Here is an 18,756-nt window from a genome sequence, read left to right on the forward strand (position 1 = left end):
CCTCAAACGCAATGGTTGAACCAATGTTGCTGTGTCTGGCTGGTGAGGAAGTTTCAACAGACTTGGTTTTGTTTGATGGTATCACTGTGTTTTTACTCTTTACTGAAATCCAGCTCATATTGGCTGGCTTACAGCTTTGTTTCTGCACATTGCAATTTTAACATTGAAAAATTACACACTTTAGCTCTGTGTTATGCAACTGAAGTTCAGCATATGAGCTTGTGGCACTTCCTTCACTTTGGAAATAATTGTGGGGAGATTCACATGCACTGTTTGTTGAATGACAGTTTGATAAAAAGACAAGCTCATCATCTGTGGATTATTAATTCTCACCTACTTGTTATTGCGAATAAAAGTGTGCATGCGTTTTCCCGCACTGTTTGAATTAGAAATGAAAATGTAGTGTACGGTTCACTTTTGGGGGGTTTTCCACTGGGTACAGTACCTGGTACCTGGTACTTTTTTTAGTACCACCTCGGTTGAGGTTCCAAGTGAACCGTACCGTTACCAAAACGTGACGTGTTAACTCTGCTGATCACGGATTGGCCGGAGAGAATCGTCACTACCTGCGTCACTGAACTTGCGACACAAACACAACAGAAACGCTAGATTTAAATCAGCACAGCCAGCGAAGGATCGAACGCAACTGTTTTGAACGAGCGCACCTTTTTTAACAACCAAAAAGTGTCTGTTTCGTTGTCTGTTGAGGAAATACAGGCGTTCCTCTCGTTGATAGCAGAGGAGTGGATCCAGCGAGCTTGATGATGGGGCGACGCGGCTATAACAACATGTGAATAATCCCGCCCACTCTAAAGCGATACTAAACTGCAGTGGAAACGCAAACCGAGCAGAGTCATCACATGCAGTGGAAATGCGCCATTAGTGCATTGTTGTGCTGCCTCATCCTCTTGATCCTGTAGTTCCGTAAAGTGAAGCCAAGCTTGAGTGTTTTACACATTCAAGTGCAACTAAGAGACAAATGCAACTTGTAGACTGTCTCTAAAATCCTTTATAATCCTACATTTCAACTTGTGTCACTATTCAACGGCACGGCTCAGTACGGTACGGCACGGCACGGCTCGGCTCGGGTTGCGTTTCCACTGCAGTTCAGTACCGCTTTAGAGTGGGCGGGATTATTCACATGTCGTTTATAGTTGTGCCGCCTCTACTGCCGCGACTCCTGAAAAACTTTTTCATTCTGCCTCGCCCCATCAAGCTTGCTGGATCCACTCCTCTGCTATCAACGAGAGGAACGTCTGTATTTCCTCAACAGACAACGAAACAGACACTTTTTGGTTGTTAAAAAAGGTGCGCTTGTTCAAAACAGTTGCGTTCGATCCTTAGCTGGCTGTGCTGATTTAAATCTAGCGTTTCTTTTGTGTTTGTGTCGCAAGTTCAGTGACGCAGGTAGTGACGATTCTCTCCGGCCAATCCGTGATCAGCAGAATTTACACGTCACGCTTTGGTAACGGTACGGTTAATTTTATTAAACAATATTTTCTCTATAGTGTCAGATCACAACAGAAGTCATTTAAAGTTACCTTTCCTATAGAACAGGTTTATATACCTTGTTCTTTTATTAAGCAAACTAAATGGCCTACGTTATGGTCGTGCTCTCTGTATCACGCACAGCAGAGTTCTGCCCGATGCGCGTGCACACACACACAAGTGAGCCCACTCCCACTAGTATGTGTAAATATTAAGCCGCAAAACGACTATTTAAATATGAATTCTGCGTGTGTCTGTGTTAATGAATGGCGCAGACGCACGGTTTTGTTTACTACTCATACGGAAACACTTGTGACGCTTCCGGTGATATTAACGTCTGCCGTCTCACTAAATGAGGACATAAATACATGAACAACATCTTCAGAACTGCTCTGAGAGCCACTTCATCAGCATTTGACCGTTTCATTTGAGTAAAACTATCCTCATATCATACACGCACAGAAATGTAAAGGTATTCACGGCAACCCGTCAAAATAAAAGTTTGGTTTAACTTGAAGACATTGCAGCAGAAATATATTACTATTGTTGAGTAGAATGTACGTAACAGACTGCTACTACTACTTCTACTAAAATTATTAAAACCTTATTTTTAAGGAATAAGCATACAATATTTCTTAAATGTTTTAATTGTAATATTAAATGACCTTTATTTTCCAAAAAATAAAATTGGTTTAATTTTCATTCATTTAATCTATCTTTTAAGTAATGTTTTATGCCTTAAAAAAAAGTTTAATACACAACACAGAATTTCTGAGCAAAAGATCATAAGGCTGTTGTAAGAATAAATTAAACTTGTTTTATGCTTTCAAATAATTAGACACGCTAAAACAGAATTTGGTTACAATAAAACATAAGGTTGGAAAAATAAAACATTTCTTAGGGCCCTAAACATGGAATATTTGTTAAACTTTTAATAAATTGATGTTAAATTGTTTAAGTTTCATGATTTTAATTAATTAGACATGCTTTTTGATTAATAAAATGTAATTTAACCATTAAAAAGGAAAGAAAAACTATAACCCCCCAAAGCCGTAAACCTAGGGGAAACACTGAATGTACATCTGCATCCGAACTCAAGCTGCTACTACGGTCAACCCAAGCTACTGTCAAATGTGCATTTCTAAGAGAAAACTATTTATATTATTAATATTGCAGCCTGCACTGCAAACTGTGCTGAAGATACACGTCATCAAAGTCAGGAACACAAACCTGATTCATGATTTGAAACTATCACTCATTAGAACCTGCAGAAACTAAGAAATATTTTTTTTAATTAAGATTTATTTATTTTGTTGAAGAAAAATGACTGAAAACATGTAAAGAATTCAAAAACGTGACATGTTTGTCATGTTCTGACCATAAAGAGTAGTTTCAAACCACATTTAACGGTCTGATTTCTAGGTCTGAGGTTGTACTTTTCATGAAGTAAACATGAATTAGGTCGCCTCCCCAAAAAATCCACAGATGGAGGAAATAATTGTGAAATCTCCATGAAATATAGTGCCATACGTTACTTTTTTCTCTCACATGAACTAAAGAACTTTTTGTAGCAATCCATTCATACACATTTCCAGAGATTCTTTCACTCTATTATTCTCTTATTAAATATGCAAAAGTGGTAAACATTGTTAGGGTGGGTATCTGAGTCTTTTGGAGGTATTTGGAGTGACTGCTGGGCTTGCTGCTTTTGCCAGTGTGCTGTTTTGACGCTCAAAGTGAGTGAAGCTCAACTGATGTCCTTGAGCTCAGAGCACAAGCCACCCTTCCCCCACTTTGCAAATATCTCTCTCTCTCTCTCTCTCTCTCTCTCTCTCTCTCTCTCTCACTCTCACGCGCACACACACTCACAGGCGGCAGAGAGAGGCAGAAAGTAGAGAACATAATTTCTGCTGGGTCTTAGACCTAGAAGTGTTGCATGCTTCTGAAAGATGAGTTCTACAGGGAAGAATAGCTTAATTATTTACCTTTAGCAATGTATGACTTTGCTTTTATGAAGAGGTAAATCCAATCAACAACAGATCTAGTCCCTGCACTACATTTTTGTTTGATAATCCATTACATGTCACAATACGGAGGAAACGATCTGTCACTATTTGCATTTCACTTAACAAAGATTGCAGTCTGAACTGCACCTGCGAGGGCCTTTTACAATGTTATTTTTGGTAGTCAGAAATTATTCCAAATTACTCCCAAACTAAATCAGACAAGTAATGGATTTTTCAATACAAATATTGAATCCGGGCAGCTCATAAAGTGACAGCAGTCTAATATTCCTGCTGTGCAGTGTTTTTATGCATGTGATTACTACACATTTCTTATTTATTTGCTCTACTGTAGTTATTTTGTCCTATTGCTTGTAATTAGTTTCTTATTTAATCGCTGACTGTTTACTTGTCTTCAGTGAGCTTGAGTGTTTGTTGTTGTTGTTGTTTTTTTTAGGCTAGTATTAATTTTTGTGATATTGACGCTGGTGACAAGAATGATGACATTTCTGCTATCAAAAATGTTGATACCATAAAGACCTTATTTAAAGCAAAAATAAATATATGAAATAAAATTACTGATATCGTGATGTATGATTTTGTCATATCACCCACCCCTAACTCTTACTTTTAAGCGGTCACTCTGCACCACATACATATGGAACATTGTGAACGAGCAGTGTGATGCTGTCCTATACTGTACTCAGTATCAGCATTCATGGTATATTGGAGGACCAGAACATGTTAATATGATTGTAAATATAAGATTTTCTAATAACTATTTTAAAATAATAAAGTAGTTACATTTCTTAAAATAAATCGCATTCACTTGTTGCTGAAATTCACAGACACCTTGGCCTTAAAACAAAAAGCTTTAAAAAAATAAGATCCATAATCGGTGTCCACCTATATATACACATGTGACCTGATGCATTGATTTCCAGAGTCAATGTTTAATAAGCCTTATTTGTGCTCTTCACAAATGTGCTCTTACAAAACAAACACGTTCTTTAGCTCTGACAAGAAAAATAATAGTGTGTTGTTATTTTGCCAAGTTTGGTTTTGATGCAGTAAAAGTTAGCCTGTGTGAGCTGACTCGAGCTGCTTGCATTTATTCCTCTGTCTCTGCTGTTTGTGTAAAGCTTGTGCTGATGAGATACTGAAGAGGAGAGAGTGGTGTAAAACTGTTGCAGGGTTATGAGGACTGTCTGTTTCATGGTTTTGTTCTCTCAGTCATAGTCATGGTGTGATGAATCGGTAGCAATTCATATGTCTGCAAAATGCAGTAAAACTATTTGTGCCCTGAACTGTTTGGTTTACGATAACTATAATAATGTAATATTCTTACCTTTACAAATAAGGTTGATAGATGCATTCCCTTCACTTTGTTGATGTAGATTTAATAAATGCTAATGTAATTAATGTATCGATGCCATAGCTATAGGTTGTTTGCACATGACGTCATTGCTGTGGGGCGAAATGCAGCTGGAGGGCAGGAAGTGATTTTTCTGTATAGGATTTGTTAGCAGAAATTCAAAATGAAATTCAATGTTTTGCATTGTTTATGGATGCTCAAACCGAGAAACTTCGAGGAGCTTTTATCATGTACGAAAATTAGTTGTTCATAAGGGGGGAAAGGGCAAGAAATTGACTGAAAAACACAAGAAAAAGTGGCTTGGTCGGGAGGAGCCGAGTCGGATAATGCTCATGTGTGCAAATGGTTAATATAAGATAGGGTTGTGATGGTGAGGAAATTTTCCCACCGGTTAATCGACGTGTGACAACACCGGTAACACCGGTATCACCGTGGGGGCAGGGCGTTCCCTCTTTTCCTCGCTTTCCTTCTCTTTTAAATAGCTTGTAAAAGCGGTGTGCCCATTTTACTTTCACTTTTGAATTAACGGCAGTTCGGCGTCAATTGCTTAAATGCAACAACAAAATACAACTTCAAACTCACTTTAGCCTATATGTAAAACATAACTTTTATTAACAAAACAAATAAAAATACACCATGCTATAGGGCAAGCTATGCCTAATATAAAATAACAAATAACTTGCATAAAGTTTAATAGGTATACAAAACTGGAAATAAGTAAACATGTATAATATATAACCAAATAAATGAGAAACGTAGAACGTTTATTAGCAAAACGAATATCAAATAAAATAAATGACACAGTTTAAATAAAGTAAAAATCAGCAAACAATGTGGAACCAATTAAATAAGAAACAAATGTTTAAAAAAACTTCCAAAATCACCTTAGATAAACGGCAAAAGTCAACATGCCTTTCAAAATCCAAAATATTGCCAAACAGGTGCTTTTGCATCTAGTTTCGAAACTAAATCATCCGCGATCGTCTCGTCTGTCTCGCCTCACTCTTCTTGTCAGTCGGCTCGACTCGCTCTCCTCACTGGAGAAATTAAATCTGATCTGTGATGCGACTGTCGTTCGGCACGCTGCATTGAGCAGCCACATACAGTTTTTAATTGTAGTGTCTGTTCTTTTACTGAACTAAATGATTTTTATTACTATAAAAAATCTAAACGATGTGACGCGATGGGCAAGTGACATAACCGGTGTTGTGGCTTAACACCGGTAGCACCGTCTATCGCGGCAAGCCTAATATAAGATATAAAAATATATTAAGATATTAATAAATAAATAGATACAGGGCTGCCAACTCTCATGCATTCGGCATGAGACAGTCAGAATTCACTCAATGCTAAACGCCACACATAGACACAATGTAAATAAGATATTATATGTGCAGTTTAGAGAGCTTCACTGATTATAGCGGAACATTGTGAGATTGTGATAAATTAAAGTGAGTGACAGCTTTTTAGTGATTATATGGAAGCGCTAATTGCTCGCTTTCTAGGCTATCATCAATTCAGAGTTTGAATAAAAGTTTTGTTTTACGTGCTGCTAACAGGACCAGCGGCCACATACCCTGTACATGCAGCAAAGTTTCAGGAGTGATATATCCCACGTCCCTCATATAAATGTGGGATTCACTTTCGAAATAGCTTGATTGCAATCAGGGTTAGTTCAGGTAAGCAATTGCTTAGCCTATATCCACATCCACCTCGATGGCAGGCAAGTATTTCAGTTTAGTTGAAAAATCACTCCTCTTCATAACATTTGGATCACATCCAACATATGTTGTGATTTTCTGTTTATACCTTTCTCTTGTAATAGTGTCTAAACCAGTACCATCTCATCCGTTCTGCTCTTTGCTTCCTGCCCTCCATCTGAATTTTGCGCGTCGTTAGAATCACGTGATTGCAAACAAGCTATATAGTGTTTAAAGTTTTGTTAAATAGGTTTTACAGATATGCAATGTGTAAAAGGTAGGTTGTGTCTGAAGTTGAACCTTTTACAAAATTAATAAATGGTTTGAGATTTTGTTCACTGTATAAGAGAAACCGGTATTACATGACACCTCTCTGTCTTATAGCTGGTGGTTAAGACATATATGGACATGGATCAAGACTCAGAGGAGGAAAAGCAGCAGTACTTGGCTCTGGCTCTTCACTTGGCATCTGAGTTTTTCTTGCGAAACCCCAACAAAGATGTACGATTACTTGTGGCCTGCTGTCTTGCTGATATCTTCAGGATCTACGCTCCAGAGGCCCCATACACCTCACATGACAAGCTCAAGGTATGACATGTACTCCTCAAAAGATAAAATTCATATCTCACATATGACTTATACCCATATGGCTCACACTAAAAATATATTACTAAAAACTGATCACGCATTTGCACCTCATGTCAAGCTGTCATTTTTCACCATCCTACACACAATCCCACTCTCACATATAAAACGACACAAAATTAAGATGAGCTGTAAGCAGTTTAAAAAAAGCACACCAATGTCATTAATTGTCTTTTTTTCCCATCTAGGAAATTTTCCTCTTCATTACACGACAGTTGAAGGGATTAGAGGATACCAAGAGCCCTCAGTTCAACAGATATTTTTACTTACTAGAGGTGAGATGGTTCATTCAATCAGTCAGATAAAGAGTTTATTCATTTCATTTAGTCATAGCTTTTCTTTGCTGAGTTTTTACAAATGACTGGTTGTGTATGCATGCATGTTTTAAATGTACTTTCAGGCTCATTGGATTATAAGCCACATTGCAGCAATATTTACCTGTTTGTTTTTCATATGTGACCCTGGACCACAAAACCAGTCATAAGGGTCACTTTTTTAAAATTGAGATTTTCAATCTCAGACATCATCTGAAAGTTTAATAAATAAGCTTTCCATTGATGTATGGTTTGTTAGGATAGGACAATATTTGGCCGAGATACAACTATTTGAAAGTCTGGAATCTGAGGGTGCAAAAAAATCTAAATATTGCCTTTAAAGTTGTCCAAATGAAGTTCTTAGCAATGCATATTACTAATCAAAATATCTTCATTGAACATGATCTTTACTTAATATCCTAATGATTTTTGGCATAAAAGAAAAATCGATAATTTTGACCCATACAATGTTTTTTTGGCTCATCCATTTGAATTGTTGTCCTTTCAGAGTTCAGTGCATTTCAATGACGTGTTCTATTCCTGTTTTGTGTTGTATTGACTTAAGAATCTCTTTCTCCGTAGTTCTTTAATCAGGTGTTGGTGATGGGAAAGTCCTCCGTGAGTGATCTGTCTGAGCATGTATTTGACCTCATTCAGGAGCTCTTTGCAATCGACCCTCTGCTCCTTGTCTCTGTGATGCCACAACTTGAGTTCAAATTGAAGGTGAGTAAATGCACATACATTTCCTTGCGCACCAGCTTGCAGACAAACCCCTTTAGAGGAAGACTAAATCTGTTTGTTGTTGCCTGTTTAGAGTAATGATGGAGAGGAGAGGTTGGCTGTGGTGAAACTGTTAGCTAAGCTCTTTGGAGCAAAGGACTCTGAACTGGCCACTCAGAATCGCCCACTCTGGCAGTGCTTTCTGGGAAGGTGAGGATCTCCTACCATTAAAAAACTGGCCTGAAAGACAAATTTGGAATGTGTATGTTATTTGAGAGTTGAATTCTGATTTGCTTTTTATTTTCCTCTCGAAAAGGTTCAACGACATCCATGTTCCCGTGAGACTGGAATGTGTGAAGTTTGCTAGCCACTGTCTGATGAACCACCCGGACCTTGCCAAGGATCTTACAGGTGTGTTCAGGATTAATGTCGGCTGATTTTTTTCCATCTTAAGCATTTGCTTGACTCGTAAACATCTTGCGTAACTGTCTGTCTGTCACATCAGATTTTCTGAAGGTGAGATCACATGACCCAGAGGAGGCAATCAGGCATGATGTCATTGTGACCATCATCAACGCAGGGAAGAAAGACCTGAACCTGGTTATTATATGATTTGCTTTTTATTTTCCTCTCGAAAAGGTTCAACGACATCCATGTTCCCGTGAGACTGGAATGTGTGAAGTTTGCTAGCCACTGTCTGATGAACCACCCGGACCTTGCCAAGGATCTTACAGGTGTGTTCAGGATTAATGTCGGCTGATTTTTTTCCATCTTAAGCATTTGCTTGACTCGTAAACATCTTGCGTAACTGTCTGTCTGTCACATCAGATTTTCTGAAGGTGAGATCACATGACCCAGAGGAGGCAATCAGGCATGATGTCATTGTGACCATCATCAACGCAGGGAAGAAAGACCTGAACCTGGTGAATGATCAACTGTTGGGATTCGTCAGAGAGAGGATGTTGGACAAGAGGGTGAGAAAGATGTACCCTAAAGTCATCCGAGCTCAATTTAAATTAGGGCTGCATGATATTAGTTTATAGTTATATAGTAACAAAAATCTGAAATCTCACGCTCCTTACTTTCTGCATGGGTGTGTTGAATGTTAATAGGCACTCACACAAATGAGGCGGCCACGTCAAATTTTACTCTCACATTCTCAAAAAAGGGTCGCAGTCTAGAGCCCTAATAGAGCATAGAAATTATTAAACTGAACATAAAAATGACACCCTTACCTTCTATCTCTTAGGCTGCATTCCCACTTTTTTGACCCATTCAGTATGGCTATTTAATAATATTAGATCCTTTTTTTGTAGTTATAAAAAAATGTATTATTGAAAAATTATTAAAAAGAGACTTTTGCACTGTAAAATTAAGTATTTAATAAAAAAACGTTTATAGTACAACTGTAAAAGTGCAATACTACTGTTTGCATCTTAATTTCTTCATTTTCAAACATTAAGCCATTAAGCTTTTATTTTGCTGTTTTGTCAGCAAATAAATGGTAACACTTTACAATAAGGTTCCATTAGTTAATGTATTAACTAACATGAATGAACAATGAACAGTACATTTATTACTGTATTTATTAATCTTTGTTAATGTTAGTTAATGAAAATACAGTTGTTTATTGTTAGTTCATGTTAATTCACAGTGCATTAACTAATGTTAATAAGCACAACTTTTGATTTTAATAATGCATTAGTAAATGTTGCAGTTAACTTTAACTAAGATGAATAAATGCTGTAGAAGTGTTGTTCATTCTTAGTTCCTGTTAACTAAAGTAGTTAACTAATTTTAACTATTGAACCTTTTTGTAAAGTGTTACCAAATAAATATATGTGCTGCAGGTTAGTGAATATATTAACAGAATGCATATATTTACCATATGTTCCATAAATAAGTTGTAGCTGAGTATAAGTCGCACCAGGACAAAATTGCATTATTGAGAGAAGAAAAAAACCCCCCAGATAAATCGCATCAGTTTATAAGTCGTATGACGCATGTTATTACATTCAGAAATAATGTAAAATGTTTGTAAATGAGACATTTACACTATAAACATTATAGTGGTATTCATTATAAACAACATTTGGTAAAGTAAAACCGGCTTTTGGCGTACGTACCTCTCTCATTCAGCACAAATCCGAATTATTCCACATTTGCAGTGTAGCCTAGCATTTGGTTGCTAAACTATTATTTGTAATGTAGGTTTGTACTTCACTCGTGTCCCAATATCCACTTACCTTTATGCATAACAGCATCCTTGACATGCTAAATAAGTAATTATGTTAAATAAGTAATTTTGGAATTTGTCACAACACAGTTAAAAAAACATAACTTATATTCTGGAAAATAGGATAAATTGCATTGCGATTTGTTAGTCACACTCAACTCAATGTTGAGATATAGATTTTATTTTGAAATATCATGGAACCCTAATTCAAATCCAAATCACTTAAGAGTGTAAATGAAACGAGAACTGAGAAAGAACACAGAACCCCACACATCCCTTAATTTTTTAAGACCTCTGGTTTTTTAGATGAAAGTAAATTAGCATGTTTTGTTTCAGTGGCGTGTCCGTAAGGAAGCAATGATGGGTTTGGCTCAGCTTTATAAGAAGTACTGTCTGCACCATGAGGCCGGGAAGGAGTCCGCTTTGAAAATCAGCTGGATCAAAGACAAACTCTTACACATCTACTACCAGAACAGCATAGATGACAAGTAGGATACACACAAATGGTTTCATGTGCTTCATTGACTAATTTATTGACATTAAAACAGTGAAGCATGTCTAATATGGAAACCTCAGGCCCTTAAAGTGTGTTTGTTTTATTAGGTTGCTGGTGGAGAAGATCTTTGCCCAGAACATGGTTCCTCACAGTCTGGAGACTGAGGAGAAGATGAAGTGTCTGTACTACCTTTATGCCTGTCTGGACACTAACGCAGTCAAGTGAGTCTTAATCGACTATTTTAAAAACCTCTCTGGTTCTCATCTGACAGTTTTGGACAGTATCACTGTACTTCTATTAACAGCACTCATGTGTTCAGTTATATCAAGCAGAGCATCTCATTGTTTTTCAGAGCACTGAATGAAATGTGGAAGTGTCAGAATATGCTGCGAGGGCTGGTTCGAGAACTGCTGGATTTGCACAAATTGCCTACAGTAGGTTACACAGACACGAATACACTCTCACTTACATATGTGGCTCTATTATTGGAACATGCACACACAAACACAGCATATAAAGGGTCTGATAACTCACACTCACCTTAATGCTCTCTTTAGTTGTTAAAGTCGTAGTTCACCCAAGATTTATATTTTATATAGTTTTGCAGTTTTATTAAAATAGTTCGATATTTTGGTCTTAGAATTATTATTATTATATAATCAGAACTGTCAGACCTAATCAAAGTGCTTTATTATCTTGACCGTTTTACATGCCAAAGCATTAGTACAAGACAGATTCAGTGACAAAAAAAAATATATATATATATATATATGAAGAGTTTATTTGCAAAAACAGATAACATTTTTAACAATTCTCAGAAATCATGTTTTTTCATTGTGCATTCCAGTTGATCTCAATCAAACTTTAGTTGGGTTATTTTGATTAGGTTAAAATATTACTAATAATTACAGCAAACTAACACAATAAAACACAATAAAAACATGATTACATAATAAAAAAACATGATTTTTGAGTTATCTGTTTTTGCAAATAAACTCTTCATATATATATATATATGTATATATATATATAATATTATATATTTTGGTCTTAGAATTATTATTATTATATAATCAGAACTGTCAGACCTAATCAAAGTGCTTTATTATCTTGACCGTTTTACATGCCAAAGCATTAGTACAAGACAGATTCAGTGACAAAAAAAAAAATATATATATATATATATGAAGAGTTTATTTGCAAAAACAGATAACATTTTTAACAATTCTCAGAAATCATGTTTTTTCATTGTGCATTCCAGTTGATCTCAATCAAACTTTAGTTGGGTTATTTTGATTAGGTTAAAATATTACTAATAATTACAGCAAACTAACACAATAAAACACAATAAAAACATGATTACATAATAAAAAAACATGATTTTTGAGTTATCTGTTTTTGCAAATAAACTCTTCATATATATATATATATGTATATATATATATAATATTAAATAAATGTTCAGCTAGAAATGAGTGGTGGGGATCAAAGAAGCAGTTTGTTCTTATTTTGTGACTGTACAATGCACATATGAATTTTGCTTCTGTGGATGAGTGACTAATTTGTTTTTCTCTTCCTGTAGTCTGAAGCAAACACCAGCGCCATGTTTGGAAAACTTATGACCATCGCTAGTAAGCTCATACTTCATAAATGCCTGTAAATGGATAGATATTAAAACCTACAGATTTTACAATGTGTAATCTGTCTCTCTCACTCTCAGAGAATCTCCCAGACCCAGGTAAAGCTCAGGACTTTATGAAGAAGTTTAATCAGGTTCTGGGTGAGGATGAGAAACTCCGTCTTCAGCTTGACCAACTCATCAGTCCCACCTGCTCATGTAAACAGGCTGAACAGTGTGTGGTGAGTTTAACAACGTTATCTCCACCAATCACATTCAGTACTGCGCTTTTAAGCTGACATGGTAACTGTTCATAAGCTTGCTTTATATAATGCATATGATTAAGACCTGTTCCAATCAACACTGTAAAAAGCTATGTAAATATTAAGCAGATATTAGTCATCTAAGGGTTTTTTTTTTTTTTAGAGGGAAATCACACGGAAGCTAACATTCCCTAAGCAGCCCACAAACCCATTCCTGGAGATGGTGAAATTCTTGCTGGAGAGAATCGCACCGGTGCACATTGACTCTGAGGCCATCAGGTAGGCGATGAGGTCAAACGGCAGATGAGAAATTTCTTTGTTTTGGAGGGAAGTCAATGAACATGCATCTAGCAAAAAAAAATAAAAAATTTTTTTATATATTTTTGTTATAATTTTATTGTAGTATTTTTTGTGAGGGATGAGCCCATTCTTTTCCACAAGTGCTGTCAATCAAGCTTAATTCGTTACTAAAATAACTACTGTAAATATACTGTACATGGACTACAATGCCCAAATAAATTTCAGTTTGGGCACCTGCAAAATAACTGCAGACAATCAGTTTAAAAAATCTAATCTGAAGAGCAAATTAGAATTGGAAGAATGCATGCACTTTGTGCACAAATGGAAATAAAGAATGCATGCACTTTGTGCAATATCGGATATGGACTCCTATCAGTGCACCTGCAGATGTAAAGCGAGAACATGAATGAGAGGGGAAGAGAAACTGACTGAGTGGGAGAGAGATAGGCGCAATATGGGCCATGTGCTTCTTTCCTCTCAACGGTTGTGTAACAGTCTGAATAGCTTTTTAAGGGTGAGACATCTAGTGAGGATGAAGTGTAACTGCAAGTATTGTGTAGACTTTTTGGATCACCAATAATATATATGTGTGTGTGTGTGTGTGTGTTCAGTGCCCTGGTTAAGCTGTTAAATAAGTCAGTTGAGGGCACTGCTGATGATGATGATGAGGGAGTAACCCCTGATACTGCCATTCGTGCTGGACTTGAGCTACTCAAGGTACTGTTTGTAACTACAAATGCACAAGTTTAAATATCAGGGAAAACAGGATTTCTATATATATATATTTTTTTTAAATAAGAGTTTGAAGTACTATGTAGACATACAGTCACGTTAATATGAAAATATATTAATAAAAATGTAATTGCTAAAAAATATATGGGCTATTGCTCCCCTTAAATACCAAGTATTAGAAGACTCATTCTGAGTCATGTTCTTGAATACTTTAATGTATTATATTTTAAATATTTGTAATAATGATTTAAATAATATATTAAATATTCTAAAGTTTAAATATTTTATTTAAATATTTTTTAATAATTTAAATAATATATTAAATATTCTAAAGTTTTTAAATATTTTATTTAAATATTTTTTTAATAATTTAAATAATATTTTATAGTTTGCTGTTCTATCTGTCCCTACCTCAGGTTTTGTCATTTACTCACCCCACTGCGTTCCACTCGGCTGAGACGTACGAGTCTTTGTTGCAGTGTCTGAAGATGGAGGACGATAAAGTGGCAGAAGCAGCAATACAGATCTTCAGAAACACAGGACAAAAGATTGAGACAGAACTGCCACAGATTCGCTCGTATGAACAACTCCCACATGCGCATACACAACTGTTTAGAACCAGTACCAAGTCTCGTCAGCTTTATTCAAATCAAATACAAAAGTTTGATGTAGTAAAACGTTGTTCTGTTATCTTTGTGCAGGACTCTAATTCCCATACTACATCAGAAGGCAAAACGAGGCACCCCCCACCAGGCCAAACAGGCGGTCCACTGCATCCATGCCATTTTTCACAACAAAGAGGTCCAGTTAGCTCAAATATTTGAGGTAAATCAAAGTGCATACATTTTTCTTAAAATGTTTATATATATGTGTGTGTTATATATATGTGCTGTCAAACGATTAATCGCATCCAAAATAAAAGTTTTTGTTCACATTGTGTGTGTGTGTACTGTATTTATGTATATATAAATACACACGCATGCATATATTTAAGAAAAATATGCTGTTTATATATTAAATATATTTGTATAATATAAATATATACATGTAAATGCATGTAAATATTTTCAAAATATATACTGTATGTGTTTGTATTTAAACATACATAATTAATATGCACAGTAAACAAAAACTTTTAATTTGGATGCGATTAATCGTTTGACAGCACTAATATATGTATGTGTATATATATATATGTATATACACATATATTATACCGTTTATTTTTAGAGGTGCCCATATCTTTTCAAAAAGTACACTTTTGTTCTTAATTTCATGTTATCATCTCCATAGAATGTACTTTGGAAACTAAATGTAACCAGTCCTTTAACAAAATTTTGTTATTACTTTAAAAGCTGTTATTCTCAATCTTCTAATTAAATATATTTGAGGTAAATCAAAGTGCATAAAAGCATTTTTCCTAAAATGCCAGCAAATGCATAACACCACTTTTTTGACTGTCAAATCATGTGAATATTACAATCAAGAAAATTTTTGCTGCATGAGAATTTTTCAAATGTGCTTTTTTGTCTCTGTCTCTTGTTCCAGCCGTTGTCTCGCAGTCTGAATGCAGACGTGCCTGAACAGCTCATCACTCCTCTCGTGTCTCTTGGACACATTTCTATGCTGGCCCCGGATCAATTTGCGTCACCCATGAAGTCAATTGTAGCCAATTTTATCGTGAAGGACCTTCTGATGAATGACAGGGTAAGCATTTTGATGTGCTGTTCTGCTTTTAGCATGTATGAATGGTTTTATTGCCTTGCATGTTAAACAAGCCTTCTCTATCTCTCAGTCTGTGGGAAACAAGAATGGACGGCTCTGGACAGCTGACGATGAGGTTTCCCCTGAAGTGCTGGCTAAGGTAAAATTTCTTTGAGTAATCAGGTTGAAAACAACATCTCTTGGTGATTTGTGTGTGTATTAATGTGCGTGTGTGTTGCCAGGTGCATGCCATTAAGCTGTTGGTCCGCTGGTTGCTGGGAATGAAGAATAATCAGTCTAAATCAGCTAACTCTACTCTCAGACTCCTCTCAGCCATGCTGGTTAGCGAGGGAGACCTCACTGAGCAGAAAAAGATCAGGTACCGACTGGGTGTCAACATCCCCAGAGTGATTTTGTATACAATTATGAAAGCTGCCCTAATATGGCTAATAGACCCCTAACACCCATATTTGTGGACACAGCAAGTCTGACATGTCTCGACTGAGGCTTGCAGCGGGAAGCGCCATCATGAAACTGGCACAAGAGCCCTGTTACCATGAAATCATCACTCCAGAACAGTTCCAGCTCTGTGGACTCGTCATTAATGTGAGTTCAACAAGACTTCTTTTATACCAATTCTGAAAACTCTATTTGTAGAGAAAGTTATTAAATTATTAAAATTACAGGACAATATCCAATATCGACTGATGCTGATAAATTGAAAAATGTCTAATGTTAATTGTTAATGGTACTGATATATTGTGCATCCCTAAGGATTTTCCTTGTAGATGAGAGTGCTAGTAATGCCAAGGTCAATAACATGGAATGACACTTGCATTTGGCAAATGCATAAATCTAAATGTAATATGTTCTACCATGTTATTTATATTTAAAAAATCGTACAAGTACAGGAACCAAAAAAATGCTTATTAAAACAACAAGAATCATCAAATAACAAGTGGACATAAGAACATGCTACAAAAGCGTATATTAGCCACAACTTCACATCTTTTCAGCTTTAACATCCCCAGAGTGATTTTGTATACAATTATGAAAGCTGCCCTAATATGGCTAATAGACCCCTAACACACATATTTGTGGACACAGCAAGTCTGACATGTCTCGACTGAGGCTTGCAGCGGGAAGCGCCATCATGAAACTGGCACAAGAGCCCTGTTACCATGAAATCATCACTCCAGAACAGTTCCAGCTCTGTGGACTCGTCATTAATGTGAGTTCAACAAGACTTCTTTTATACCAATTCTGAAAACTCTATTTGTAGAGAAAGTTATTAAATTATTAAAATTACAGGACAATATCCAATATCGACTGATGCTGATAAATTGAAAAATGTCTAATGTTAATTGTTAATGGTACTGATATATTGTGCATCCCTAAGGATTTTCCTTGTAGATGAGAGTGCTAGTAATGCCAAGGTCAATAACATGGAATGACACTTGCATTTGGCAAATGCATAAATCTAAATGTAATATGTTCTACCATGTTATTTATATTTAAAAAATCGTACAAGTACAGGAACCAAAAAAATGCTTATTAAAACAACAAGAATCATCAAATAACAAGTGGACATAAGAACATGCTACAAAAGCGTATATTAGCCACAACTTCACATCTTTTCAGCTTTTTCCTTCCCTTTCCCCTCTCTTTATAGGACGAGTGCTATCAGGTGCGGCAGATCTTTGCTCAGAAGTTGCATGTTGCTCTGGTGAAGCTGTTGTTGCCACTGGAGTACATGGCTGTGTTTGCATTGTGCGCTAAAGACCCAGTGAAAGAGCGACGTGCTCATGCCCGACAGTGCCTGCTCAAGAACATCAGTGTTCGCAGAGAGTACATCAAACAGAACCCTATGGCACCTGGTAGGTACCGTTTCTGATTTCTGGTATCACACATAACACTGCGCCAATATCTCTATATCCTGCAGAATTGCTGGAATGGCCAGGACCTCTATATCCTGTGTGTTTGATTTATTTCTATTTTGTTTTTGTTTTGTTTTTCAGAAAAGCTGCTGTCTCTCCTGCCAGAATATGTGGTGCCATACATGATCCATCTTCTAGCTCATGATCCAGACCTCACCAAACCACAGGATTTGGAGCAGCTCAGAGACGTCAAAGAGTACGAGTGTTAAAGGGGTCCTATTATGTTTTTTCACTTTTTCAACTTTAGTTAGTCTGTAATGTTGCTGTTTGAGCATAAAAAAAGATCTGCGAAGTTACAAAGCCCAAAGTCCACTTCAAAAGGAGATATTTTATTTAACAGAAATCACTTTTCAAAAACTACCACGAACGACTCGTTTGGACTACAACGCATATTTTTCATGGTTTGTGATATCACAAATATCGACGAATGGGATGAGATCTGGTTGAGCTGCACTAGAGAAGACAACGAGTGTTATCACTATGTCGGAGACACGCTAGCTTTCCCAAGGCAGACGAACTTAGAGTGGTTACAATTTTAGTTTTTCAGAAGGCGGGCCTTCATTTGGAACTACAGGAACTATTCGAGCCATTCATTCCAGACGGAGGTGTTGTAATAATGTAAAATATTTGAAGAAAAATGTGTTTTTCGAACAACCTAGTATGAGAGCCTATTCTAGTACACCCCCAAAACAAAATCAAGACTTTGTAAAAGAGCATAATAGGACCCCTTTAAACACGTTCACACACTTTTGCACTGTTTCCCTTCTACACAGAGACAACTTCACACTAATGATCTGACCAATACTTTCAAATTTTAATAGACCATTTCAACGGATATTCGGCGGTTTAAGGAAGTGACGTCTTTGTTCCTTGGACGTTTCCGGTTAGTGTTTGAGCGCATTCAAAACAATGGTGGCAGGCGCTTGATGCACAGTGGGATTACGATCATTTATTTAATCCTGCTGTTTAAAATGTCAAAATTAAAATTAGATCCTTGTTGCTCGGTGGTTGGGTGCTCCCTCTGGCCTGGAACTAACATCAATTTATAAATAATCGGAAAATAGATTTCCGAGAAACGCACCTGGATTGCAGCAGTGACGCGAGAAGCAGAATAGCAACTCGTGGATCTACAGCACACATTTCGATTCAGGTAAGGAAAATTTTTTTTTTTTTTTTTTTTTTTTTTTTTTTTTTAATTTATTTTCGTTAACTTCAAATATTATGC

General features: G+C 36.4%; 1 protein-coding gene across 1 annotated transcript in view; it reads left to right on the plus strand.

Annotated features, from left to right (window-relative positions):
• LOC107598301 (sister chromatid cohesion protein PDS5 homolog A-like) overlaps nucleotides 1-18,756 on the plus strand; it is a 30,187-nt gene that overhangs the window by 5,008 nt on the left and 6,423 nt on the right. Inside the window, exons 3-23 of the mRNA XM_016289596.1 lie at nucleotides 6,951-7,154; nucleotides 7,400-7,486; nucleotides 8,108-8,248; nucleotides 8,340-8,455; nucleotides 8,562-8,656; nucleotides 9,074-9,219; nucleotides 10,818-10,969; nucleotides 11,085-11,198; nucleotides 11,330-11,411; nucleotides 12,560-12,608; nucleotides 12,698-12,837; nucleotides 13,022-13,137; nucleotides 13,770-13,875; nucleotides 14,307-14,467; nucleotides 14,592-14,715; nucleotides 15,439-15,597; nucleotides 15,686-15,754; nucleotides 15,837-15,973; nucleotides 16,077-16,200; nucleotides 17,267-17,471; nucleotides 17,613-17,727. Of these exons, the coding sequence (XP_016145082.1) occupies nucleotides 6,951-7,154; nucleotides 7,400-7,486; nucleotides 8,108-8,248; nucleotides 8,340-8,455; nucleotides 8,562-8,656; nucleotides 9,074-9,219; nucleotides 10,818-10,969; nucleotides 11,085-11,198; nucleotides 11,330-11,411; nucleotides 12,560-12,608; nucleotides 12,698-12,837; nucleotides 13,022-13,137; nucleotides 13,770-13,875; nucleotides 14,307-14,467; nucleotides 14,592-14,715; nucleotides 15,439-15,597; nucleotides 15,686-15,754; nucleotides 15,837-15,973; nucleotides 16,077-16,200; nucleotides 17,267-17,471; nucleotides 17,613-17,727 (2,642 nt within the window). The remainder of the gene's footprint in view (nucleotides 1-6,950; nucleotides 7,155-7,399; nucleotides 7,487-8,107; nucleotides 8,249-8,339; nucleotides 8,456-8,561; nucleotides 8,657-9,073; nucleotides 9,220-10,817; nucleotides 10,970-11,084; nucleotides 11,199-11,329; nucleotides 11,412-12,559; nucleotides 12,609-12,697; nucleotides 12,838-13,021; nucleotides 13,138-13,769; nucleotides 13,876-14,306; nucleotides 14,468-14,591; nucleotides 14,716-15,438; nucleotides 15,598-15,685; nucleotides 15,755-15,836; nucleotides 15,974-16,076; nucleotides 16,201-17,266; nucleotides 17,472-17,612; nucleotides 17,728-18,756) is intronic.

Source organism: Sinocyclocheilus grahami, unplaced genomic scaffold, assembly GCF_001515645.1.
Source record: "Sinocyclocheilus grahami isolate Dianchi unplaced genomic scaffold, SAMN03320097.WGS_v1.1 scaffold249.1, whole genome shotgun sequence".
NCBI classification, from domain to species: Eukaryota; Metazoa; Chordata; class Actinopteri; order Cypriniformes; family Cyprinidae; genus Sinocyclocheilus; species Sinocyclocheilus grahami.